Source organism: Dreissena polymorpha, chromosome 10, assembly GCF_020536995.1.
Source record: "Dreissena polymorpha isolate Duluth1 chromosome 10, UMN_Dpol_1.0, whole genome shotgun sequence".
Taxonomy (NCBI): Eukaryota; Metazoa; Mollusca; class Bivalvia; order Myida; family Dreissenidae; genus Dreissena; species Dreissena polymorpha.
This window is the reverse complement of record NC_068364.1, coordinates 81,946,919-81,968,162: the sequence shown is the minus strand read 5'-3', so window position 1 is coordinate 81,968,162 and position 21,244 is coordinate 81,946,919. Positions and strand designations below refer to the sequence as shown.

Below are 21,244 nucleotides of genomic sequence, written 5' to 3'. Positions count from 1 at the left end.
CAAACATATTTTAACAAGAGCTTGTCACAGTAGTGCCAAATCCCAGTCGAAATGTCCCCTGCGAAATGTTGTTCTGCAGTTCACGAATAATTCGTGAACAGTTCATGAACTGTTCGTGAACTGAGTTCATGATCTGTTCACGAATAGTTCGTGAACAGAAAATGAGCCACGTCTGTGAAAAGTTCTTGAAATTTTAGTTCATGAACTGTTCATGAACACTAATGGCATGAAGTGTTCATGAAATATTCTTGAAACCTAATGGCATGAAGTGTTCATTAACTATTCTTGAACCCTTATGGCATGAAGTGTTCATGAACTATTCTTGAACCCGTGTGGCATGAAGTGTTCATGAAATATTCTTGAACCATTATGGCATGAAATGTTCATGAACTATTCATGAACATCAATGGCATGAAGTGTTCTTGAACAGTTCATGAACAACACAATTCTTGAAAAATTCTTCAGGGTTTTGCTGTTCACGAACAGTTCATGAACATTTTCCTTCTATTTTTCAATGGCTCATTTTCTGTTCACAAACTGTAAGTGAATGGTTCATGAACCATAGTTCTTCAAGAGTTCATGAACTGAGGTGGCATGAAGTGTTCATGAACTATTCATGAACAAGAAATTGTCAATTTATGCAAAGGTTATCATAAGTGTTACTAAAGCTCAACAAACAGGTCAGGGTAAGAAGAAACAAGTCTTGTATTAGCACTTAACATATTGATAGCAACATATAACAATAATTTAAATATAACACTAATAACTGAGATACAAGTGGTTTGATAATACTCTTTAAATTTCATAATACAACTTTGCACTATATGTTCATGAATAATTCATGTATTGAAAAGATTATGAATAGTCTCATTTTCAGTTCAAGAATCATTTACTAATCAATGGTTTCCCTGAAATGGTTACACTTACAGTGCCAAAGAACTTGAAATGGAACCAATGGCTGATCAGTTCAGCCGGTAATTTATTAAAGACTTACATTTTCAAATATAACATAAACCATGTGCCTTCCGTTTCAACTTCCTGTGCACACAATATTCTTTCTTTGTAAAAACAGCAATGCAATGTACATTGAGTTCTTGATATCATCTTAAACTGTTCTTGAAATAAGATGTCCTTAAAACGTTCTTAAACTTGTCTTTTAAGTCTTCCAAGAACAATGACAGATCCTTTTAAGAACATATTGGACTCTTAAAAAGTCCATCATATGTTCAAAAACATTGTGTAGACCTGTTTAAGAACATCAGAAGGAAACATGTTGTTCAAAATAGTTCTTAAAGTGTTCAAATAGTTTAAGAATAATTCAAGAACAGGAAAGGTCCTTAAAAAGTTATTGAAGTGTTCCTGAAGGCAGTTCTTGAACAGTTCTTGTACAAATGTTCTTAAAATTCTCTAGAACAGGTCAAGAACTCTAACTTACAGTGGGGAAAGTACTATGCATATTCATACTAACTTCACAGGTTTCACAAATCTACAAGATTTGTATGCTAGACATTTCAATATTACTTTCAAAAATATGTATGAAACATCTAGCACAAAGGAATTCATGAATTATTCATGATGGATCCTTAAAGTCTGTCTCAGAAAAGTCATTAGAAATACTTGTGCATGAAATGTTCATCACTAAGTATTTATGGTTAGATGAAGAACTGTTCATGAACTTTGAAATGTTCAACATTAATTCATAAACAGTTCATGAACACGTCTTAAGAACAGTTCATGTCCAAAAGTTCATGAACCAAGCTCAGGAACTTTTTCAGAACCATTCATGAACAGTTCTTGATTGGCTTGAAGTGTTCATGAAATCATGAACAACATTTCGCCGGGGGTGTTTGCTTGTATGAGAACATTTGTTTTAGAGTAGAATAATAATAAAGGGAGATAATTCAAAAACTAAGGTAGATAGAATTATGGTTCTTAGTCACTGCACTTCTCTTACTTGCCATCTCTTTATATTTCTAGTTTCAAGTACATCCCTTTGGTAGATTAAAAGTTATGCTTCGGACAAAAATTTACTATGAAATTCAATAAAGGGAGATAATTCAAAAACTAAGGTAGAGTTATGGTTCTTAGTCACTGCACTTCTCCTACTTGCCATCTGTTTATATTTGAAGTTTCAAGTAAATATCTTGAGTAGATTTAGAGTTATAATAATGCTCCAGACAAAAATTTACTTTGAAATTAAATATAGGGAGATAATTCAAAAACTAAGATAGATAAAGTTATGGTTCTTAGTCACTGCATTTCTCCTACTTGCCATCTGTTTATATTTGAAGTTTCAAGTAAATCTCTTCAGTAGATTTAGAGTTATGCTCGGGACAAGAATTTACTTTGAAATTATATAAAGGAAGATAATTCAAAAACTAAGGTAGATAGAGTAATGGTTCTTGGTCACTGCACTTCTCCTAGTTGCCATCTGTTTATATTCTAAGTTTAATGTAAATCCATTGAAAACATTTTGGAGTAATGCTCTGGACAGACGGACGGAGACTATTACTAAATCCCCTCCGAATTTTTTTTCGGCGGGGATAATAACTTGAGATATTTGCAAAAATAAAGTTCTTAATGGTGTGTTTTCATTCAGTTCAGCCCGTGTGAAAACCCCATTGAACCTGCACCCTGTATTTATAAAGAAAATTTTATTGTGAAACCTGAAGGACAAAGCAGGCTAATTCAAATGAGCCATGCTCTGATAAAAAAGGGGGCTAGGTGCATGTGCATAAAAGGTCGTCTAAGATTATCCTGTGAAGTCTGCACAGGCTGATCTGGGACAACTCTCTTTCCCTAGACTGAAATTTCATTAAGAAGAGACTTTGTATAAACAAATAATCCATAAAAGTGGTGTCATCCCAGATTATGTTATGCAGACTAGACAGACAAATCAAAGACTACATTTTACACAAAATGCTTTAAGCCCTGTTTTCCCAGAGCAAGGCTCATATAGTGAAATCAAGAACAAAGCAGTCTAATACAAATTTATAATTAAAAGTCTGCTAAGCCATAAGTTAACTAAAAGATGTTTTGTTTCATTGAACATTTCTTTGCTTATCAATATTATATTTTTTTTAAAGTTTTTTTTTTAAGATTTTTTTATTTCTTTTTTTAGTAAAACCTGTTTTTTACCCACAATTGTGTAATATGTGATCTTAAACAAAAAAAACAGGCTCCACAACTACAAACTGTCACAAGACTATTTTTTTGTGTAAAACTTAATCATCCATCTTAGTGGTTTTCAACAAGAAAAAGGTAACATTCATAAAAACAACAGTCATATGGCAAATGCTGTATGGAAAAACAAAACAACACACATGGGAATAGAATCATTTTTTTAAAATATTGATGGTCAAAACATAACTCCATAAAACATTAGAATGAAAAAATTAAATTGTACAAAATGCAAACCACCAATTCAACAAATAATGTGATTTTATTAATGTCTATATAAACCTTATCAAGAAACCAAACAAAACATTAACAAACAACATGTCTGGGTCACACTCCACCAATAATTCTATCAAATACTAATTGTTCGACTCACCCATTAACGACACCTCAGCCTTTGACTTTGCCTCTCCACCGGAGTTCTTCACGATGCACTCATAGGTTCCGCAGATTTTCTTAGACGCCTCACGTAGAACAAGCTTAGCAGTGCGCCCGTCAAAGGTCGCTTTTGTCTGGAATGAGCTGACCTCTCTGCCGTCTTTAAGCCATCTGGCTTTCCCGTCAATTGCATCTTTAAAAAGACCAATAAAAATTGCAATTTAAATTTCTAAGAAATTTTGCACCCAATCACAAAAAGTAAATTAAAAGGTATTAATTAATTGGTTGGAATGTTTTTTATAAGTTCTTCAGCATCAAATTATCATGGATTTTGCTTAACATACAACAAATATTGTATTCAATTATGTCAATAAATTAGAAAATGTAAACTGAAAATGATATTTTTTCATTTACCAAAATGATCACACAATTTTATTGAACAATATTTTTCCAGTGCTGGTTACAAGCACAGAAACGTTTATGTTGTCTACCCAACCAATAATTCACACCATATTTGATATTTACGTGAATTTTATTGCATTAAGGAACAACCTGACATGTCCTTATAATGTATCTCTGATCACATAACATTAGAGCCTACATAAATATTACATGATCCTCGCCTATCAGTGTGACACTACCACTGCAGGCTGCGGGCAATGCAATCATGACATATTAGTATTGATTAATTGTCAACACTTTCTTAATGAAGTATTACAACATATGTAATACATGTCAGGATGGTACGTTTTACAATAAGATACAATCTTCTGAAAAATAACTTTACCTATGCATTTCTATTACAGATATTAATGCTAGTTCATTTCAGAGTTTCTTAGTGGATTTACATGTGACTTAATACCATGGAAACACATCCAAATTTTCCAACTAATAATTGTATTTGTTGGCGCAAACTCTCCAGTACCCATGTTCAACTGTCAACACTGATCAAGAATGTACAATGCTCTATACCAATAGAACAAACAATTAAATAGCAAATAATTTAAATTATAAAACTAGAAATACTAGAAAATCTCAGATAAAGAGTGTTTTTATATATTTTGATAAAATATCGTAAAGTGATAAAGTATGTTAATTTCATTAAGCAAATCGAGCCATTTCTTTTCAAAAATAGAGCAATCAAAGAAAAAAACAGGACCAAATGTTTAGTAAGATCTCAATCATAGTGCAAGTCTTGTGTTGAATTTTAAATGTACAATCACCAAACAATATGCTTGGATAAATATCTAAATGTGTCCTTCCCTCACTAGTGTCGTTCAACATATTTGTCAAGTACCTATCAAGAAAGTCTACCAATAATACAGATATAAATAAATTAGATATAGATTGCAAACACTGACCTATAGACTTCACTATTTTAGAATACTTTTGTGATGCAAAATATAATCAGTTGTTTAACTATGGCTTAATGAACTAGTCCATTAAGACTAGAATATTCTAGCCTTCACTATTTAATGGTTTAATTCAGACAGGGTCACAATTTAATAGAAACATAAGTTTTAAAAAGGATGATTTTCATGCCCGATTATCTAACCAGTCGAAAAATTGTTAAAATTCACAAGTATAAGGTACAAGTTTTGCAGGGTTTATCATTTAAAAGGGCCAGAAATTGTGAAACTTTAGTTCGGGACTTGAAACTATAACTTCTCCCTTTTGCGCTAATGCTCTCCAAATTGAGCACACCAAGTCACCAAAACTTCTCCCTTAAATTAGGTACGGCTAGGCCCTTCATGGTTCAGAACGCTACATGATACAGAAGTATCTGATAATTAATTGTGCAGTCCACACAGGCTAATCAGGGTCTACACTTTCCGCCTTAATGTTGTTGTGTTTTTGTGTAAACATTTGCATGCTGGGAAATGTGTCGTCTGCTAAAATGTCTTCTGCTGAATTTCTAAAATTAGCATTTTCTTCGATTTTTTTCAAAGAATACTATCAGAATAGCAAACACTTTGGATCCTGATGAGACGCCACGTTCTGTGGCGTCTCATCTGGATCCAAACTGTTTGCAAAGGCCTTCAAAATTCGGTTCCAGCACTGAAAGGGTTAAAGGCAGACTCTTCTTTAGTGAAAATCCAGTAGGCAAAAAGTGTTGTCCCTTATTAGAGTCTGTATACTGCATTCAGGGACAACATTTCACACACATGCATTAAGCCCCTTTTTCCCAGAGTCCAGCTCATATCAAATGATCTTCACTTACTGTGGAACTTGCACACGAGAGTTGCATCTTTTTCCTTGTCGGCAAATTCTGTGTCCTCCAGGGGTATGTCGACAGTGGGAGCCACAAACATGGACTTCTTGCCAGTCTGGGACTTTGGGCGCACTAAAGCAATACCGAAACAGGAATTACATGAAACTGAACTGTACCAGCAGCGTGATGTCTCCTCCTTTCAGCTCATTTACTCTTTTTCACTGTCAAACTAATTTTACGAATAGTTATTAACATTTTTTGGATAGTATATAAAAAGGACGAGTTTATTTCAACCTCGTATGGGTGATTTTAAACATAATTTGACTGTTGAAATTAAATAATTTAGAATTACAAAGCTTTGTGATCTGAAGTACGTTATATAGTTAAAGTTTCAACTAAATAAATAACGATGCAATCAGGGCATATTTCTTAAATTTCTCTGGACCAAATTTGTTGTTTCCCTCAGCAAATTAGATCTTCCCTCAAATTGATACCATGGTAACAGACAAAAAACAACCATGATCACTATTAAACATTTTGCATACAGCAAAATGTATGCATGTTAGGAAAGAACTGGAAAAGTATATAATTATATTATATCCACAAAACAAACTTGCCTTTTGTCAATGTGACTCCAAATTCCTTAAAAATTATTTTTGTGTAAGACATGATCACAATGTTTGTTAAATACTGTCATTTAAATAGAACTGAAACAAATGATGAAAACAAACATTAAAGATTTGCATCTGATACTTAAGAACATCATACATGTTCACCAACTATAAATAACAGACATTTAACTGTGATTGAAAGCCAGTACCATAGCCAAGACAAAATACAGACATTTCAATCATAGTCAAACATCAGCAAGACATTACCAAAATCACAGGCTATGGATTTTCACACTTTGTTTTTATTTTCATTACTCTTTTATGGGAACAGTTCTTGTCTTTATAGCAAGGAATTTACCATTTCACTTAGGAACACTGGACTTCAATGACAATATTCTAATTTTTTCCTAATATTTTGCATTTGCCCCAAACAAGTTTGAGCAATCATTTAGCATTTTACACATCAAGAAACACAGTGTCAGGCAGTTTTCTGTCTTATTTGAGTGGCATCATGCGAAAATGGGTCTTATGATATGTGAAGCTAGAGTAGCTCCTGACAAGCCTGCATATTTGCGCAGTCTAATCAGGACTACACTGTCCGCAAGGTTTTGTGGTCTCTTTGTGGAAAGGCGAATTCCAGACTGCACAGGATGGTCTGAAGCTATGCTGGCAGAAGATGGCCTTAGACCCATTTTCTCATGGCACAACTGGTTTGGTCTTCCATTAAATGTGTTCTTACATGTAAGCATGTGTGTGTTCAAAAATGTTTTTACCATAAGATAAACAAGGATGAGAATAAAATATCTAACGAAGCTACGCACATGGCACTTGACAAGCAATAATTAAGCAGGCAGGCTTTAAGTGCAGTAGGAAAGCCTCTCTCCAGATTGGTAAATATAACAATTGAATGGCCAATGAACTGCAACAATATTTCCACTGTTTGCATTTGGCAATCCCTAGAACTATCCACACATTGGTAGACTTGTCGGCTACAGGAACAACTTTTCCCATGGTTTAACCCATTTATACCTAGTGGGCTCTCCCATCCTTCTAAATTGGATCAATTTATTTCCAAAATTAGGGATGTCTGGTATATTTATTTCTATATTTAGAATTCCTTTAAGCAAAACAACATAGACCCAGATGAGACGCCACATTATGCGGCGTCTCATCTGGGTCTACGCTGTTTGCCAAGGCCTTTTTTTAGACACTAGGCATAAATGGGTTAACAAACAATAACTGTATTCATATGCAATTGTTGTTATTTTTGTATTGTCAGTTTAAATTTGTTGAAAAGGGAATTATATACTTTGTGACAAAAGATGGGACATTGTAAACAGTAATTCATACAACTTTAGCTGAGTTACATGGCATTATTACTTTGTATAAACAATTCTCTATTGCATATTCACCAATTATCTTTTAATTGAAGCTTTTACGCCATGATGCTAACTTAAAGCATGCCCATTTATTGCCCAACTGAATTTAAATGTAAGTTTTAAAGGGAGGTAACCTACCAAACACTTCAAGGTCAGCTGAAGCAGTTGCCTCCCCTGCAGAGTTCACAATTTTGACCTCGTAGTTGCCGTTGTCTGCAGGCACTGTCTTTAGTACTTCAAGAATGTGAATGTCTTCCTCCGAATAGATCTAAAGAATGACAAAATGGTAATTAAAAAGTCACTTATAGAAATAAGTTCTGCATTTGCATCTAGCAGATGTTCAATAAAGTAATGGAGATTGAAACTTTATTTAGTTTACAAAAAAACTAAAAATAATGCGCTTGATGAATCAAAATTGCTTATCACAGAAATTGCTATAATCATAGACCAAATAAAGGGAGGTGACTCTACCTTATGCCTATCATCAGCCTCAATTATCTTCCCATTGAAGAGCCAACACAGTGTGGGCTCTGGGCAGCCATCAAAGGAGGCCTTGAACTTGGCCGTCTCACCCTCGTTGATGAACTGTCGTTTTGGTTTGAGGGCAAACTCTGGAGCTCTCTCTTTGCTGCCTGCCTCGAGAGCAGTGTTCACTAGCTTCACAGTGTCAGGGTCCAACGAGTGAATATCTAGTGACAGAACAAGGATATCAGGGTCCAACGAGTGAATATCTAGTGACAGAACAAGGTATCAGGGTCCAAAGAGTGAATATCTAGTGACAGAACAAGGATATCAGGGTCCAACGAGTGAATATCTAGTAACAGAACAAGGTATCAGGGTCCTACGAGTGAATATCTAGTGACAAAACAAGGTTGCTGGCTGCATGATAGTTTAACAAGATACAATCATGATCAGTCGTCAACAACTTAAAAGTAACAGCAAGATTGCTCTATTTCATATATCTTTACTAAATGAGACAAAGAACATGTTAAAAACTGCCCATATGAAATCAAGAATATTGACAAACGTTAATAAAATTTGATTGGTCCTTTTGCTAACCTTAATTGCAAGATGGTGAATCTTTATACCAATAACAAATATGAATTTTTGATTACAATTGTTAATTGACTAATAAACAACTCTTTGATGTTCTGACACATGGCTATTAAACCACTTGGGCTATAGCCTATACATCAACATCAAAAACTTTTTTGGGGGGTCAATTAACAATGGTAAAAGGTAAACAATAATGTAACATAAGCCATTTTCTGAGATTTTAGAATCTTCAAGAATAATTTGTGCACAGCTCTTTTTCTGAAAAGTAATCAATTTGAGCCAATTTCTGGGAAAACATGCTTATTAGGGACACTTCCCGCTTTTATTCTTAGAAATTTTTCATTTAAAAGAAGTCTCTTCTACCAAAATTCTAGTTTACATATTAACTGTCATCCCTGATTAACCTGTGTGGACTGCACAGACTAATATGGTACGATACTTTAAGCACATGAATTAAACCCACTTTGGCAAAAATGAGTCACTTTAACCCATTTATGCCTAGCGTCTAGAAAAAAGGCCTAGGCAAACAGCTTAGACCCTGATGAGATGCCGCATGATGCGCCTTCTAATCAGGTTCTGCGCTGTTTGCTTAAAGGAATTTCTGTAAGAAACATTCTAAATATAGAAAAAATATATACTTGACATCCTTAATTTTGGAAATAAATTGATCCAATTTAGAAGGATGGGAGAATCCACTAGGTATAAATGGGTAAAAGTCTTACATGGCAAGTTCAGTCAGCACACGGTACTACTGATGAAGTAATAATACGAAATAAATCTCCACCTACCTGATCCTTCATCAATGCTTCTGCTTCTACTGCCACCTGAAAACACAAATATACACACACATTTTTAATATGCTTCTTAGTTATCTAGTTTCTTGGAAAATGGGGCTTAATGCAAGTGCATAAAGTGTCATTTCAGGTTCACCTACGCAGTGAGCACGGGCTAATCGGCGATGACACTTTCCGCATTTATGGTATTTTTTGTTTAAAGTTAGACTCTTCTTAGCGAAAATCCAGTTTAGACGAAAATTGACAGCACAGGCTAGACTGGGTTGATACTTTCTGCACATATATTGGAGGGGAGGTGAGATGCAAGTGGAAGTACAATGTAGTGTACAATTAGCACGAGGGACAATCTGTATACATAGCACCAACAAGTGTCTTTTGAACAGTTCTTCTGGCCATTGCTGTAATCCTTAATACCTTATTAATTCACTCTAAAGGGATTTATCTCATGTTTATTAATTAAGAATATATTTGATTAATTATCAGTAATGTGCATAAGAAAAACAAATAAGAACGTCTGTAACATTTGACAAAAACTGGTTTGCCTTTCCGTATTTTTCTGTAACTAAAAAAAACTGTTGACATTTAATTCAAACAAAATGTTGGAATAAAGATAAACAAAGTATTATTATCATCACAACTATTGTTCCATATTGGCCAATGTATCAGCGACAGCACTCGTAGGCCTGCACTACCTGCAGTAAAATTATGCAGACAACAAATGCTAGGAGCGTCTGCTCTACTACGCTAGGAGCAATAACCACTGCATCTGCCTGTTTATAGTTCACCACTGGTACACTGCAGACATCAAGTGTGTGTATGTAATCAACAGTGTTTAACAGCTTGTAAAGCGACAATGGCCAGTTTATCATTGAAATCTGTACATATTGGCTGCTTTCAGGGAAAACGGGGCTTTATACATGTCAAATAAAATTAGCCTGTGCACACTGATTAGCCTGTGCAGTGCGCACAAGCTAATCAAGGATGTCACTTTCTGATTTTATGGTGTTTTTTGTTAAGAGTCTCTGGTACTGGGATGACAATTAATGCATATGCATTAAGCCCTGTTTTCTCAAAATGAAGCTAAATTTTTTTATTTTTTTTCAGACTCTTTATAAATTTGAATGGGTTGTGTTCATTTCAAACTTGCGATATAAAAAGCTATAACATAATTTTGAAAACTGAGTTGCGTCTATGATTGTACAATAGCGAACAACTTCAGTGCCTTCAGCGCTTTGATTATTTCAGATATTTCTGTAATGTCACAGAATATTTAAAATTTGAATTAAAAATTAATACAGAAAATTCTGAATCAATTGATTGGTCATTTGTAACCCGTGTGCAATGGGGTGCACATGACACGTGTCAAATTAATATTTAATCAAAGGTGGCGTGTCTCTGTGCTTAATTGAGCAATTAATATATTCACATTTTTCCAACCAGGTAATATCTTTTCAACTAGTCTTATTGGAAGAGAACGTCATCTGGGCTAGCAAAACAAATTAACCATTTACTAGTCTCTTTCTATAAATGTCTTTGATCTTTATAATTATTTCATACCACATTTATATTAAAAAAGTAAACAATTTCCAAAATGCTACGACATGAATGCAGATTTATATAAGAAAACATCATGTAATGTATGCAGTATATCTCCTTTCATGTGATGTGAATATAAATTCTTTGTTTGTTTTTTTGTTGAGATAGAGATATCTCGTCAGCATGCACAAAGGCCTGTATATCTTTCAAAGTTCAAAGGAAAACTGACATTTAAACATCTACCTCAGTATGAGAGTTTAATTAGACGTGTAGGAAATGCACATCAAATCATGCTTAAAGATTAAATATGAAACATTTAATATGAATTTCATTAACAAAATTACTATGCATCAGTAGCTTACGTAATTTACTTTTAATACCAATGTGGCGACTAGCTGTATGCACTGTTGTGATATTTAAATTCAAATCTACAAGTTGCTGTTTCACTGCAAGATTGAACCCATTTATGGCTAGTGGACTCTCCCATTCTTCTAAATTGGATCAAGTTATTTCCAAAATTAGGGATGTCTAGTATATTTATTTCTATATTTAGAATATTTATTACAGAAATTCCTTTAAGCAAACAGCGCAGATCCTGATGAGACGCCGCATCAGGGTCTGCGCTCTTGGTCAAGGCTTTTTTTTAGACGCTAGGCATAAATGGGTTAAAATCAAATCTACAAGTTGTTGTTAGATTAAAGCACTTTCCTTAAGGAATTTCAAGCACCTAATAATACTGTCCACAACTTATAAGCTTCTAAGTGAAACTTATTTACAATATAATAATACAATTGTATTATTATTAAACAATATTATATTTAAATGACATATTACATTTAATAATTATACTAACATCATACTGTCTGCACTAAGTATAAATTTATCATTGTTAAACTCACTAGTAAACAACACAACAAAAAGTAGTCAAAAACCTGATCACCATCAAGTAAAATATAGTTCTCATTTTAGCTGAAAGAATATTTATCAAATCTTGTATTCATTGTTTATTGGGTGATTAACAATGTTAACCAAATATTATTTAGTTTCTATAGTAACAGTAGAGTACTGAAGTTTATAAACTAACCCCCACACTTATTCGAGACGTACATATTCACCCAATGAGCTAACCCTGAGCACCTCAAAACAAAAGGCAAGTATGAAGTCAGGCAATCAGTTGCAAGTCAATGATCACCTATGTCACCCTTAACAATGGCACTAATGAGCCGGAGGTGACGCGTTGAAAGGTAAGCCATAACATCACATTCCTTTTTTTACATGCGGTAGTTAACGGAGTTGTTTAAGGTCCCACAGATACGAATTTAAAAGCTGTAAAAACATTTCTATCTCTTTTTATAAATTATGCTAATGATTTAAGTGCACAACAATCAGATAAGTACCTATGTTAAGAAAATCATTGGCAACAATTTATTACTGTCTTTCACCAAAAAGGGCGGGTGGGAGGGCGAGGGGGGGTGCGGTCTACTACGTTTCCCAAAGCAATCACGCAAGCATAATCCATGTATAGCCCCTATCCACTGAAAATATGAAAAATAACACCATAAATGTCAAAATGGCCTGGTTTTTATGAAGAAATTTATATTTATTTCACTGCATATGATTTCACTGCCAATCGCCAAATGGCTACAAATTGTCACCCTTCTGGGTATAGAAAATTCTATTTTGCAGCCACATTTTCTTCATTCAAACCAAAGTACTCAAAACGAGCAGAATTATGAAAAGTTAAATGCAGCTTTATGAGTTTTAGTTAGTAATATCTTCATTTGAAATATACAGTCGAAACTGACCTAACGGCCACCTGAATTTACTGGTCACCTGCAGACAACGGTCAGTCTGGAATCCCCCCGACGAAAAACACTCTATATTACACTTGAATTCAACGGCCAGCTGTCCATAACGGCCAATGGCCACTATATTCAACTCCGAAATTCATGTTTGACCTGAAATCAACGGTCACGCGTCAGTCGTCTCGAGTCGCGAAAATTAAAAACACAGCACATCATGTGTCAGTCTATTTTGCGGTTAAAGCATCTGATAGCGGTAATTGTCTTTGATATTATAAATGCGGCCTGACGCGAGTAAACAAATAATAAGGTGTTGAGAAGGTTTCTTTTCCGGGGATATTTGTAGGGGTATCTTCAAAAGAAAATATGTCAGAGTTTGTGACACGTTTACAGTAATAATCGCTTATTAAATGACCGCATATTAGTACATTGTACTTAAAACATTGAGAATCTATTTAAAATTACATTTTCAGATCATTCTTTAAAAGAGCTTTCTAGGGTACACAACATTTTTTTAAGCAATCGGATTAATAAATCACGGAATAACAATGAGTGGTAAACGTAAGTTCCTCACATTAGAGGAGCGAGTCAAGTGTTTGAAACTGTTTGAAACTGGAAAAAGTTTGCATGTTATAGCAAGTGAGCTCTGTGTTGTACGTATGCAAGTGCAGAGTGTGCTTAAGCGTAAGCGAGAAATTATGGAGGAATATGAATCGAATGGAAATGTGAGTTTGAAGCGTCCAAAATATGACATGTAATACAGCGGGTTGAACGATCTGGTGTTTAAGTGTGTTTCACCGAGGCTACGGCTTGTTTGATAAAGGTGTCTGGACCAATGATTAAAAAAAAAGCAAGGAAGTTCGCTGGTGAATTAGGTGACAATGATTTTAAGGGCAGCAATGGTTGGCTGGAATCATTCCTGAAACGCAATAATATCGTGTTTAAAACTCAATGTGGGGAACGCGGTGAGGTTAAACTTGATACTTTGTTTTTTTTTCAGGTGAGAAGCTCACGCCACTTGTTATCGGAAAGTCCCGGAAATCGCGGTGTTTTGGGTCGACACGTCCTTGTGGAAATTGAAAAGATGCCATACAAGCTTGGTCCAGAGATCCTTCGTGACATTACAATCTTGGAGGCAATCTATTCAATTGTGCAGCTTGGTTGGAAATTAAAGAGGAAACGATCGTTAAGTGTTTCCGGAAGTGCGGATTTAGTCGGAAATCATCAGCGGTTCAAAAGCTGTACCATTGCCCGCAGACACAGAGATTCAGGACTACCGTGAAGATGATTTCGCTCGCGTTGCTGCGAGTTTCGCAGGATCTGTTTGATATAGACATCGGGGATCTGACAGCTGTTGATAAGGACCAAGCAATTTGTGAGACCAACATCACAGACTGGGAGAGGCCTGCGACCGAAATTATGGAGGAACTGAAACTCACACAGCCGGATGCGGATACCGGTGAGGAAGATGAAAACTCTGCACTCCCCCCATCCTGCGCCGTCTGCTCCGTCAGCGAAACGTGCCAGTTTATTGATCACCTAAAGAACGTTGCTTTGGCAAAGATCAACCAGGTGATGCTTGACTCCATTATGAAATTCCAAGATGAGTTCTTTGCGCACTGGGTCAAGTGTGCTAGTGTTCAAAAGAAGATAAGCGAGTTTTTTAGCGTGGAGTGAATTGTTTTGTTTGTTGCGAGTGATAATGGTTGTGTGTGTTTTTAAGTTTTTTGCGTGATAACTTATCTTCTTTTTTGTGCATGATGTGGTATGTTTTTTTGGATAAAGAATGAATGAATGTTTGTACAGTAGAATTGCAATAACTCGAGACGCTCGAATAGGTGTGAAGTTTGTTGCAGTTTGAGAACCACTGCAAATTGTCGTCCTTTGAGAAGCACTGCAAATTGCCACCCAAGCGCTAGATGTAGTACGCCGATTCTTTCAAGCAAAGCCTAACACAGACCGGGAACTACAGATGCTCTGCTCGCTGTCGTGAAACGTCTTCCACCATCAGTTCCGGGAAGCAAATGGGTTGCAACAATCTTTAATTTTAGACTTTGCGTAACACAAGTCTGGCTGAATGAACATAAAATACAAAGTGTGTAGTGATAATGCTGTTATAATGCTGTTTTTAGTTGGGTGTTTTCATGTGCATGTACGTGCCTTGTGTGCTTTTTTAATATGCTACATGTACATTGAATATTGATGGAATATTTGTTATTATATATGTGTTGTGTGTGTGTATGTTGAATTAATTAAACGAATTTACGATCATCCTTATTGTTTTGTTTATTATACTGTAACCTTAAGTGATTTTTACAAAGCCTATTTTCTCTAGCACCATCTTACATGTTAATAAAGCGTTTGCGGTCAGAAATTTAGAATCATCAACCGAGACAGTAAAAACAAATAATACCATGGATTACTCGAAACCTGCCATTACTCGAGCATCGAGGTCAGTCCCGTGCTTCCTCGAGTTGTTGCAGTTTTACTGTATTTTGTATGAGGTTGTTGAATAAAAATGCTTTTGTGTTCGTGTACGAATAAATTTTAACAAACTTTCAGCGTCTTTTTAGAACGGTACAATTACACCGTACTATCGGTTTATGACAGCGAATCCACTTTTTAGACTTGTACGGACGTGACATCAACGGCGCATGACAAGCTTTATTTACTGAATGAACGAGATGCATGAGTAAACAATTATACGAGGATTGAAAACAACATTGCTTTAATTTAACAATATGAAATTAAATCAATATATAAAATATATAAGATATTATTCTGTATAATTCAATATACACACGTATAATACTTTTATTATGCTTAGTTAACGACAATAAGCCTTTGTTTTACACTGTATGCAAACAACTGGGTGGGATAACGACGTAGCAATACTAACAACTGACAAACCATCTGAAAATTGTGATCCGAATTCAACGGTCACCTGTTGACATCGGTCACTTTGATCATTTCCCTTGAATGACCGCTAAATTCAGGTTTGACTGTATTTTATTTTTTCAAAAATGATCTGTTTTGCAATATTGTTTTTATACATGTTGCCTGCATGGGGCTTTCATCTTAGCAAATGAAATTAGGATAAAACTAAAACTATGTACTATGATATATATTCCAAATCAAATAATTATATCTGACCTTGAATCATTATGTCCTGTGTTAATTCCACGTCTCGTGGTCAAAGATTTATTCACAATTATACATTAAATTTTGGCAACAAAATCTATACACATTTGTAACACAAGCCAAGATTTTAAAAGTAAGTCGCTTTTCTCTCCAGCCAATATCTAACTCAGTGGTCTCCATATAAATTGTCACAAAATATAAATCGCAAATAAAGCTTATAATCTTCAAAACGTTTTTTAAGGTGAAATGACTGACCCCATCCGATCTTGACATCTATCTCAAATGAAATTGGCAATTTTTATGATAATGCAAAAATAAACACTTACCCTCTTTCTTATACAATAGAAAATTTCAAAAAGATTTATATCATGTGTAAAATATCCATTTTAATCCAATTGCCAATTGTGTCAAAACCATTTAAGCATTGCAAAAGGGTCAATGATGGCTTACATTTTACCAAGAAGGTCAATGGTAACATATTGTATATTCAAGTGTAAAATTATTTTTAAGGCTGATTTTTTTTGGTTTTTGAATGTGTGCTTTTCAAGGTTTGTTTAGTAACATAGCATCCATTTGATGTCCATATCAAGCATCCAATCTTTTTTATGCTAGACACTTTCAAGGCAGGAAGGCAAGAAGACATCCTTTAATGTAGAGTCCTGCTGGGTTCAAGATTAAACATAAAGTATCATCCCAGATTAGCTTTTGCAGCTGCATCCGCCAATTTACCATTTTGATAAAAAAAATCCAAAGAAGTCTCTTAAAATTTTTTTTAGTCAAGGCAGAAAGTCTTGTCGCTGATTTATAGCCTGTGCAGACTGCACGTCATGCTAATCAGGGACAAGACTTCACACAAATGCATTAAGCTTTGTTTTCTGGGACAAGACTTCACACAAATGCATTAAGCTTTGTTTTCTGGGACAAGACTTCACACAAATGCATTAAGCTTTGTTTTCTGGGACAAGACTTCACACAAATGCATTAAGCTTTGTTTCCTCAGAGCAAGGCCCATATCAATAAATCTATGACTGCATATCCAGTACAATTTATAAAGACGTGAATACGACACAAGTAACAATTATGCCTAACATATAATTTGTGAATCCTTTGTTTGGAGATATCAGCATTTTCTTCTAAGAAATATGGTTTGACAATCTTTGTAAGGCAATACAGCCTAAAGTAAGTAGAGCGTTGGGAAAACCCACAATTTGTGTAGATTTGTTGATAAGACCATATAAACAGATAGAATATTAAGAAGGAGTATGGTATCAAATAATTATAATTTGTTAATGTTTTTCCTCATTTAAATGTGTTTGGATGTCATGAGGCTAAGAATTGAACAGAAAAACGTCAGCGACATATTTCATAACTTTTTGATCTCATTGAATTTAGAGACCCAACAACAAAAAACAATTAACATCAACCTTCTATATGCTTTTACAAATATATTTATTGTTTACGGATGAGTGCGAAAATTCCTGGTATCCAAATGTTAGGCAGACCTTTAATGTTACAATTATATCAAATGTTACCTCCAGTATGCTATGGGAAAAACTTAACCCTTTCATCGCTGGAACCGAATTTTAAAGGCCTTTGCAAACAGTTTGGATCCAAATGAGATGCAACAGAACATGGCGTCTCATCAGAATTCAGACTATGTTGTAAAAGCCTACAGTCAAATTGTGTTAATTTATAAAGATTAAATGTGAAGGGGGCAAACCAATTATCTCTCATTAATAACTACAAAAATTTCAGTCACTGAATTGAACAATAGAAAAGGAATCTCATTTCGAATTTATCTTGATATTTAGCCTACTGCAGTAAATAAATCACAACTGGCTAAACATGTAATTGCCTGTCACCTGAACAAATCAGCACTTGAATTTTGTTTTCATGAACAAGCAGACATTAAAAATCTTTTGAAATATGATCAAGTTTGCTTCAAAGCAGACAAGGGATCATGGTCCATGTAACAGTACTGGTGAAGTCTTACAAATGTTGAGTTTCAGGAAGAAGTCTCCAGAGAGTTTAGCTGGGGGATGGATCTGATTTTTTTTAACTTTTGAATGTTTTTTTAAGCTGTAAAATCAAAGCAAAGCTGGAGAATTTCAGTTGCAACAGTATTACTTTAAATGCTTACTGAATACATTCTATACCACTCAAGACTTCAAAGAGTTTTTTACAGATTTTTTTTTTAGATGTGTTGACTTGAAACACAAATCTATTGGTTTTAGCATAAAACATGGCCATTTTTATCAGCTGTACTAAAACAGACCATTTTTTGTAGTATTTCCTCAACTGGGAAAGTACCTTTTACGGGATACTGAAAAAAATGAAAAAAATCGTTGATCTAGTAATAATTTCGGAAATCAAAAACACATCATTTGAAATAAATCAAGTACCACAGGCTGATATTCAAAACTGGCTTGACCGTAGTGCCTGCCTGAGTCATGTCATGATCGCAGACCTGCTATAGCAAAGTTACGTAAAGAGTCCAAAATATTTTTTTATAGCAGAGGTGTCCTGAATTGTTTCTTCACTAAGTGTAAATAAACATCTTCCTAATGCACAGATATAATAGTTGCGGTTGTGTTGACAATAAACTCAAGTTCTTGAGCTTATGAAAAAGACTCGTTGTCGTTCATGAACCCATCATTAACTTATGTTCATGAAATTAGTATTTAATTCAAGACTGGTACAAAAGTGTCCATTTGTTGCAACTGAATTAGTTCATGAATGTAACTTAAAACTCATTTGTTGAAATACATACAGAAGTAGAATGCAGCTTTTTCGGCACTTCATGGCTAAATAACACTCGATCGGTCATTTTAGGCTCAGGTGCTACATGCACTTACACGTATATGTACCCAGGGAAACTCTAATGTACACTTAAATGTACCCCGGGTACAGAAAATATTTTTAACAAGAGATGAGTTTGTCAGAAACACAATGCCCCCTATTGCTCCGCTTTTTTTTTTTTTTTTTTTAGATCAGAGTTTATTTACAGGTCCTACCGGTCTCTTCACGAGGTCTTTGAAGTCCGCCCTGATATTGCGCCGCTTTGAAATAAAATTAAAAATATATCATTTGGCAGGTTTAGAAATTATCTCCCTTTTAAAGCTTATTACTTCCCTTGGATTGTTTTTTTTTTTTTACTTTTGACCTTTAAGGATGACCTTGAACTTTCACCACTCAAAATGTGCAGCTTCATGAGATACACATGCATGCATAATATCAAATTGCTATCATTAATATTGCAAAAGTTATCGTAACCAAGGTTAAAGTTTTGGGACAGAATGACAGACAGGCCAAAAACAATATGCCCCGATCATTCGATCCGGGGGCATAAAAAGGAACTGGGCATTCTTATGCTAAATTGATCACTGTCGCATTTTTTTTATAATTAAATATGTTTATATTCATGTCAATATCCTGTAAAATGGCCTCCATATTATTGAAACTCATACTCAAACAAGCATTCTGAGACAGGTTTTGTACAAAGAGATTTTTTCTTTCTTTTCCGTACCACATTTGACAACATTGTAATTTGGGTTGGAATAAAACTTGGTTACAGTCTACGTTGGTCAGGTATGTTTGTGTATATTTTTAGTACCTGGGGTACATTTAAGTGTACTTAAGAGTACCCGAGAACATTTTAAGTAGTTTCCGAGCCGACAATTACCAATTGTGCCTTAATAACCATATCTTTCCCCTGGGTAGGACTTTAATGCAATCAAAGGAAAAAATGGGTTTAAACAGACTTAAGAAATTATATTCTAATTTAGCAGGTCATTTAAATCAAAAAGGCATGTATACGACTGAAAGTTTAAACATCTTATCTGTATTATCTCAAGACGGTGCTTTATCAGCTTTAAAAGATTGCTCTATTTAAATTATGATACACTCTAGATAGCTGAATTCCTTTATTTAAATTTGCTTTTAAGAAAATAATCTGGGGCAAATGACAAAATATATGTCAGGTAGACAATAGGAGTTTGTGAAGAGCTTACTGTTTACCAACCCTCAATGACCACGAATCTTTACAATATTTACAAGTTGGGTCATTATCAACGATTTAGGACCAAGATTTTATATTTTGAAAGAAAACTATATTGATGTTGGCAAAAACATGTCAATTTGCTTTTAACTTCTCGTAGAACGTTTTATTAAAATTTGCATTGTTAAATGTGTTTTACTGTTCTTTACTTAACTTATTTATGCCCATGCAGCGTCTTGAAAAAAGGCCTTGGCAAACAGCGTAGACCCAGATGAGATGCCACATGATGCGGCGTCTGATCTGGGTCTGCGCTGTTTGCTTTAAGGAATTTCTGTAAGAAATGTTCTAAATATAGAAAAAAATATACTAGACATCCCAAATTTTGGAAATAAATTGAACCTATTTAGAAGGATGGGAGAGTCCACTAGGCATAAATGGGTTAAACTTGAAATTGAAAGTTTGAAAAGAATTCATAACTTTTCACCCAAAATATAATGTATGACTAAATTAATGTTCCATCAGGATACCTCAGATCCCAAATTTCAATTGTAATATAAGATTATTGAACCAGCATTACCATGACATGAATAAACTCATTACATGTATATGCAAAGACCAATTTCTAAGAGTCACATTTTTATGTTGAATCACAAAAAAACAGGTCTAAGATAAAGTGAATATCCGTTAATGCATAATTCATCAAAATCCATATGAAATTCAACGCTTGCATAAATGATATCTTAAGGCTAGGTACATGTATATATAAAAGAGGATCATTTTTCATCAATGCCTGAGGTGGTATTTAAAATATTAATAAAACACGTTCTTATTTTAAAGGACATCCAAAGGCAGAGAAAAATTTCAAGTAGATTTAATTTTCTCGTGATTTCGATTTCGATGACAAGCAAATTAAAAACATTTGTTTTTTGTTATACAGACAGTTAGTTAAGTCACATCAAAGAGTAACAATGGGCAAGAAGTTAAAATGCTAAGTTTAATTGTACAAGTGGATGTTTTTGTTTTTTAAATTATATACTTTGTAATTGATCAAAGACATGTTGTATAATGTAACCATATTAAGGTATTTTATTGGGGTATTTGGGAAAGTAGCCTTGTTTGGAAGATCATCAAGAACAAATATTATCACCCGCTAAAGGCAGA

General features: G+C 34.5%; 1 protein-coding gene across 3 annotated transcripts in view; it reads right to left on the bottom strand.

The window, feature by feature from the left end:
* The window catches only part of LOC127847358 (myosin light chain kinase, smooth muscle-like), a 65,933-nt gene that overhangs the window by 41,832 nt on the left and 2,857 nt on the right, over window positions 1-21,244 (bottom strand). For 2 of the 3 annotated variants that reach the window (XM_052379216.1, XM_052379215.1), the window contains exons 2-6: window positions 9,602-9,637; window positions 8,229-8,446; window positions 7,896-8,025; window positions 5,777-5,899; window positions 3,554-3,748 (exon numbers count right to left, since the gene is read on the bottom strand). In XM_052379216.1, the coding sequence (XP_052235176.1) occupies window positions 3,554-3,748; window positions 5,777-5,899; window positions 7,896-8,025; window positions 8,229-8,446; window positions 9,602-9,637 (702 nt within the window). Of the gene's footprint in view, window positions 1-3,553; window positions 3,749-5,776; window positions 5,900-6,384; window positions 6,529-7,895; window positions 8,026-8,228; window positions 8,447-9,601; window positions 9,638-21,244 lie in introns of those variants that run through there. The other variant, XM_052379217.1, reaches the window with a different exon arrangement.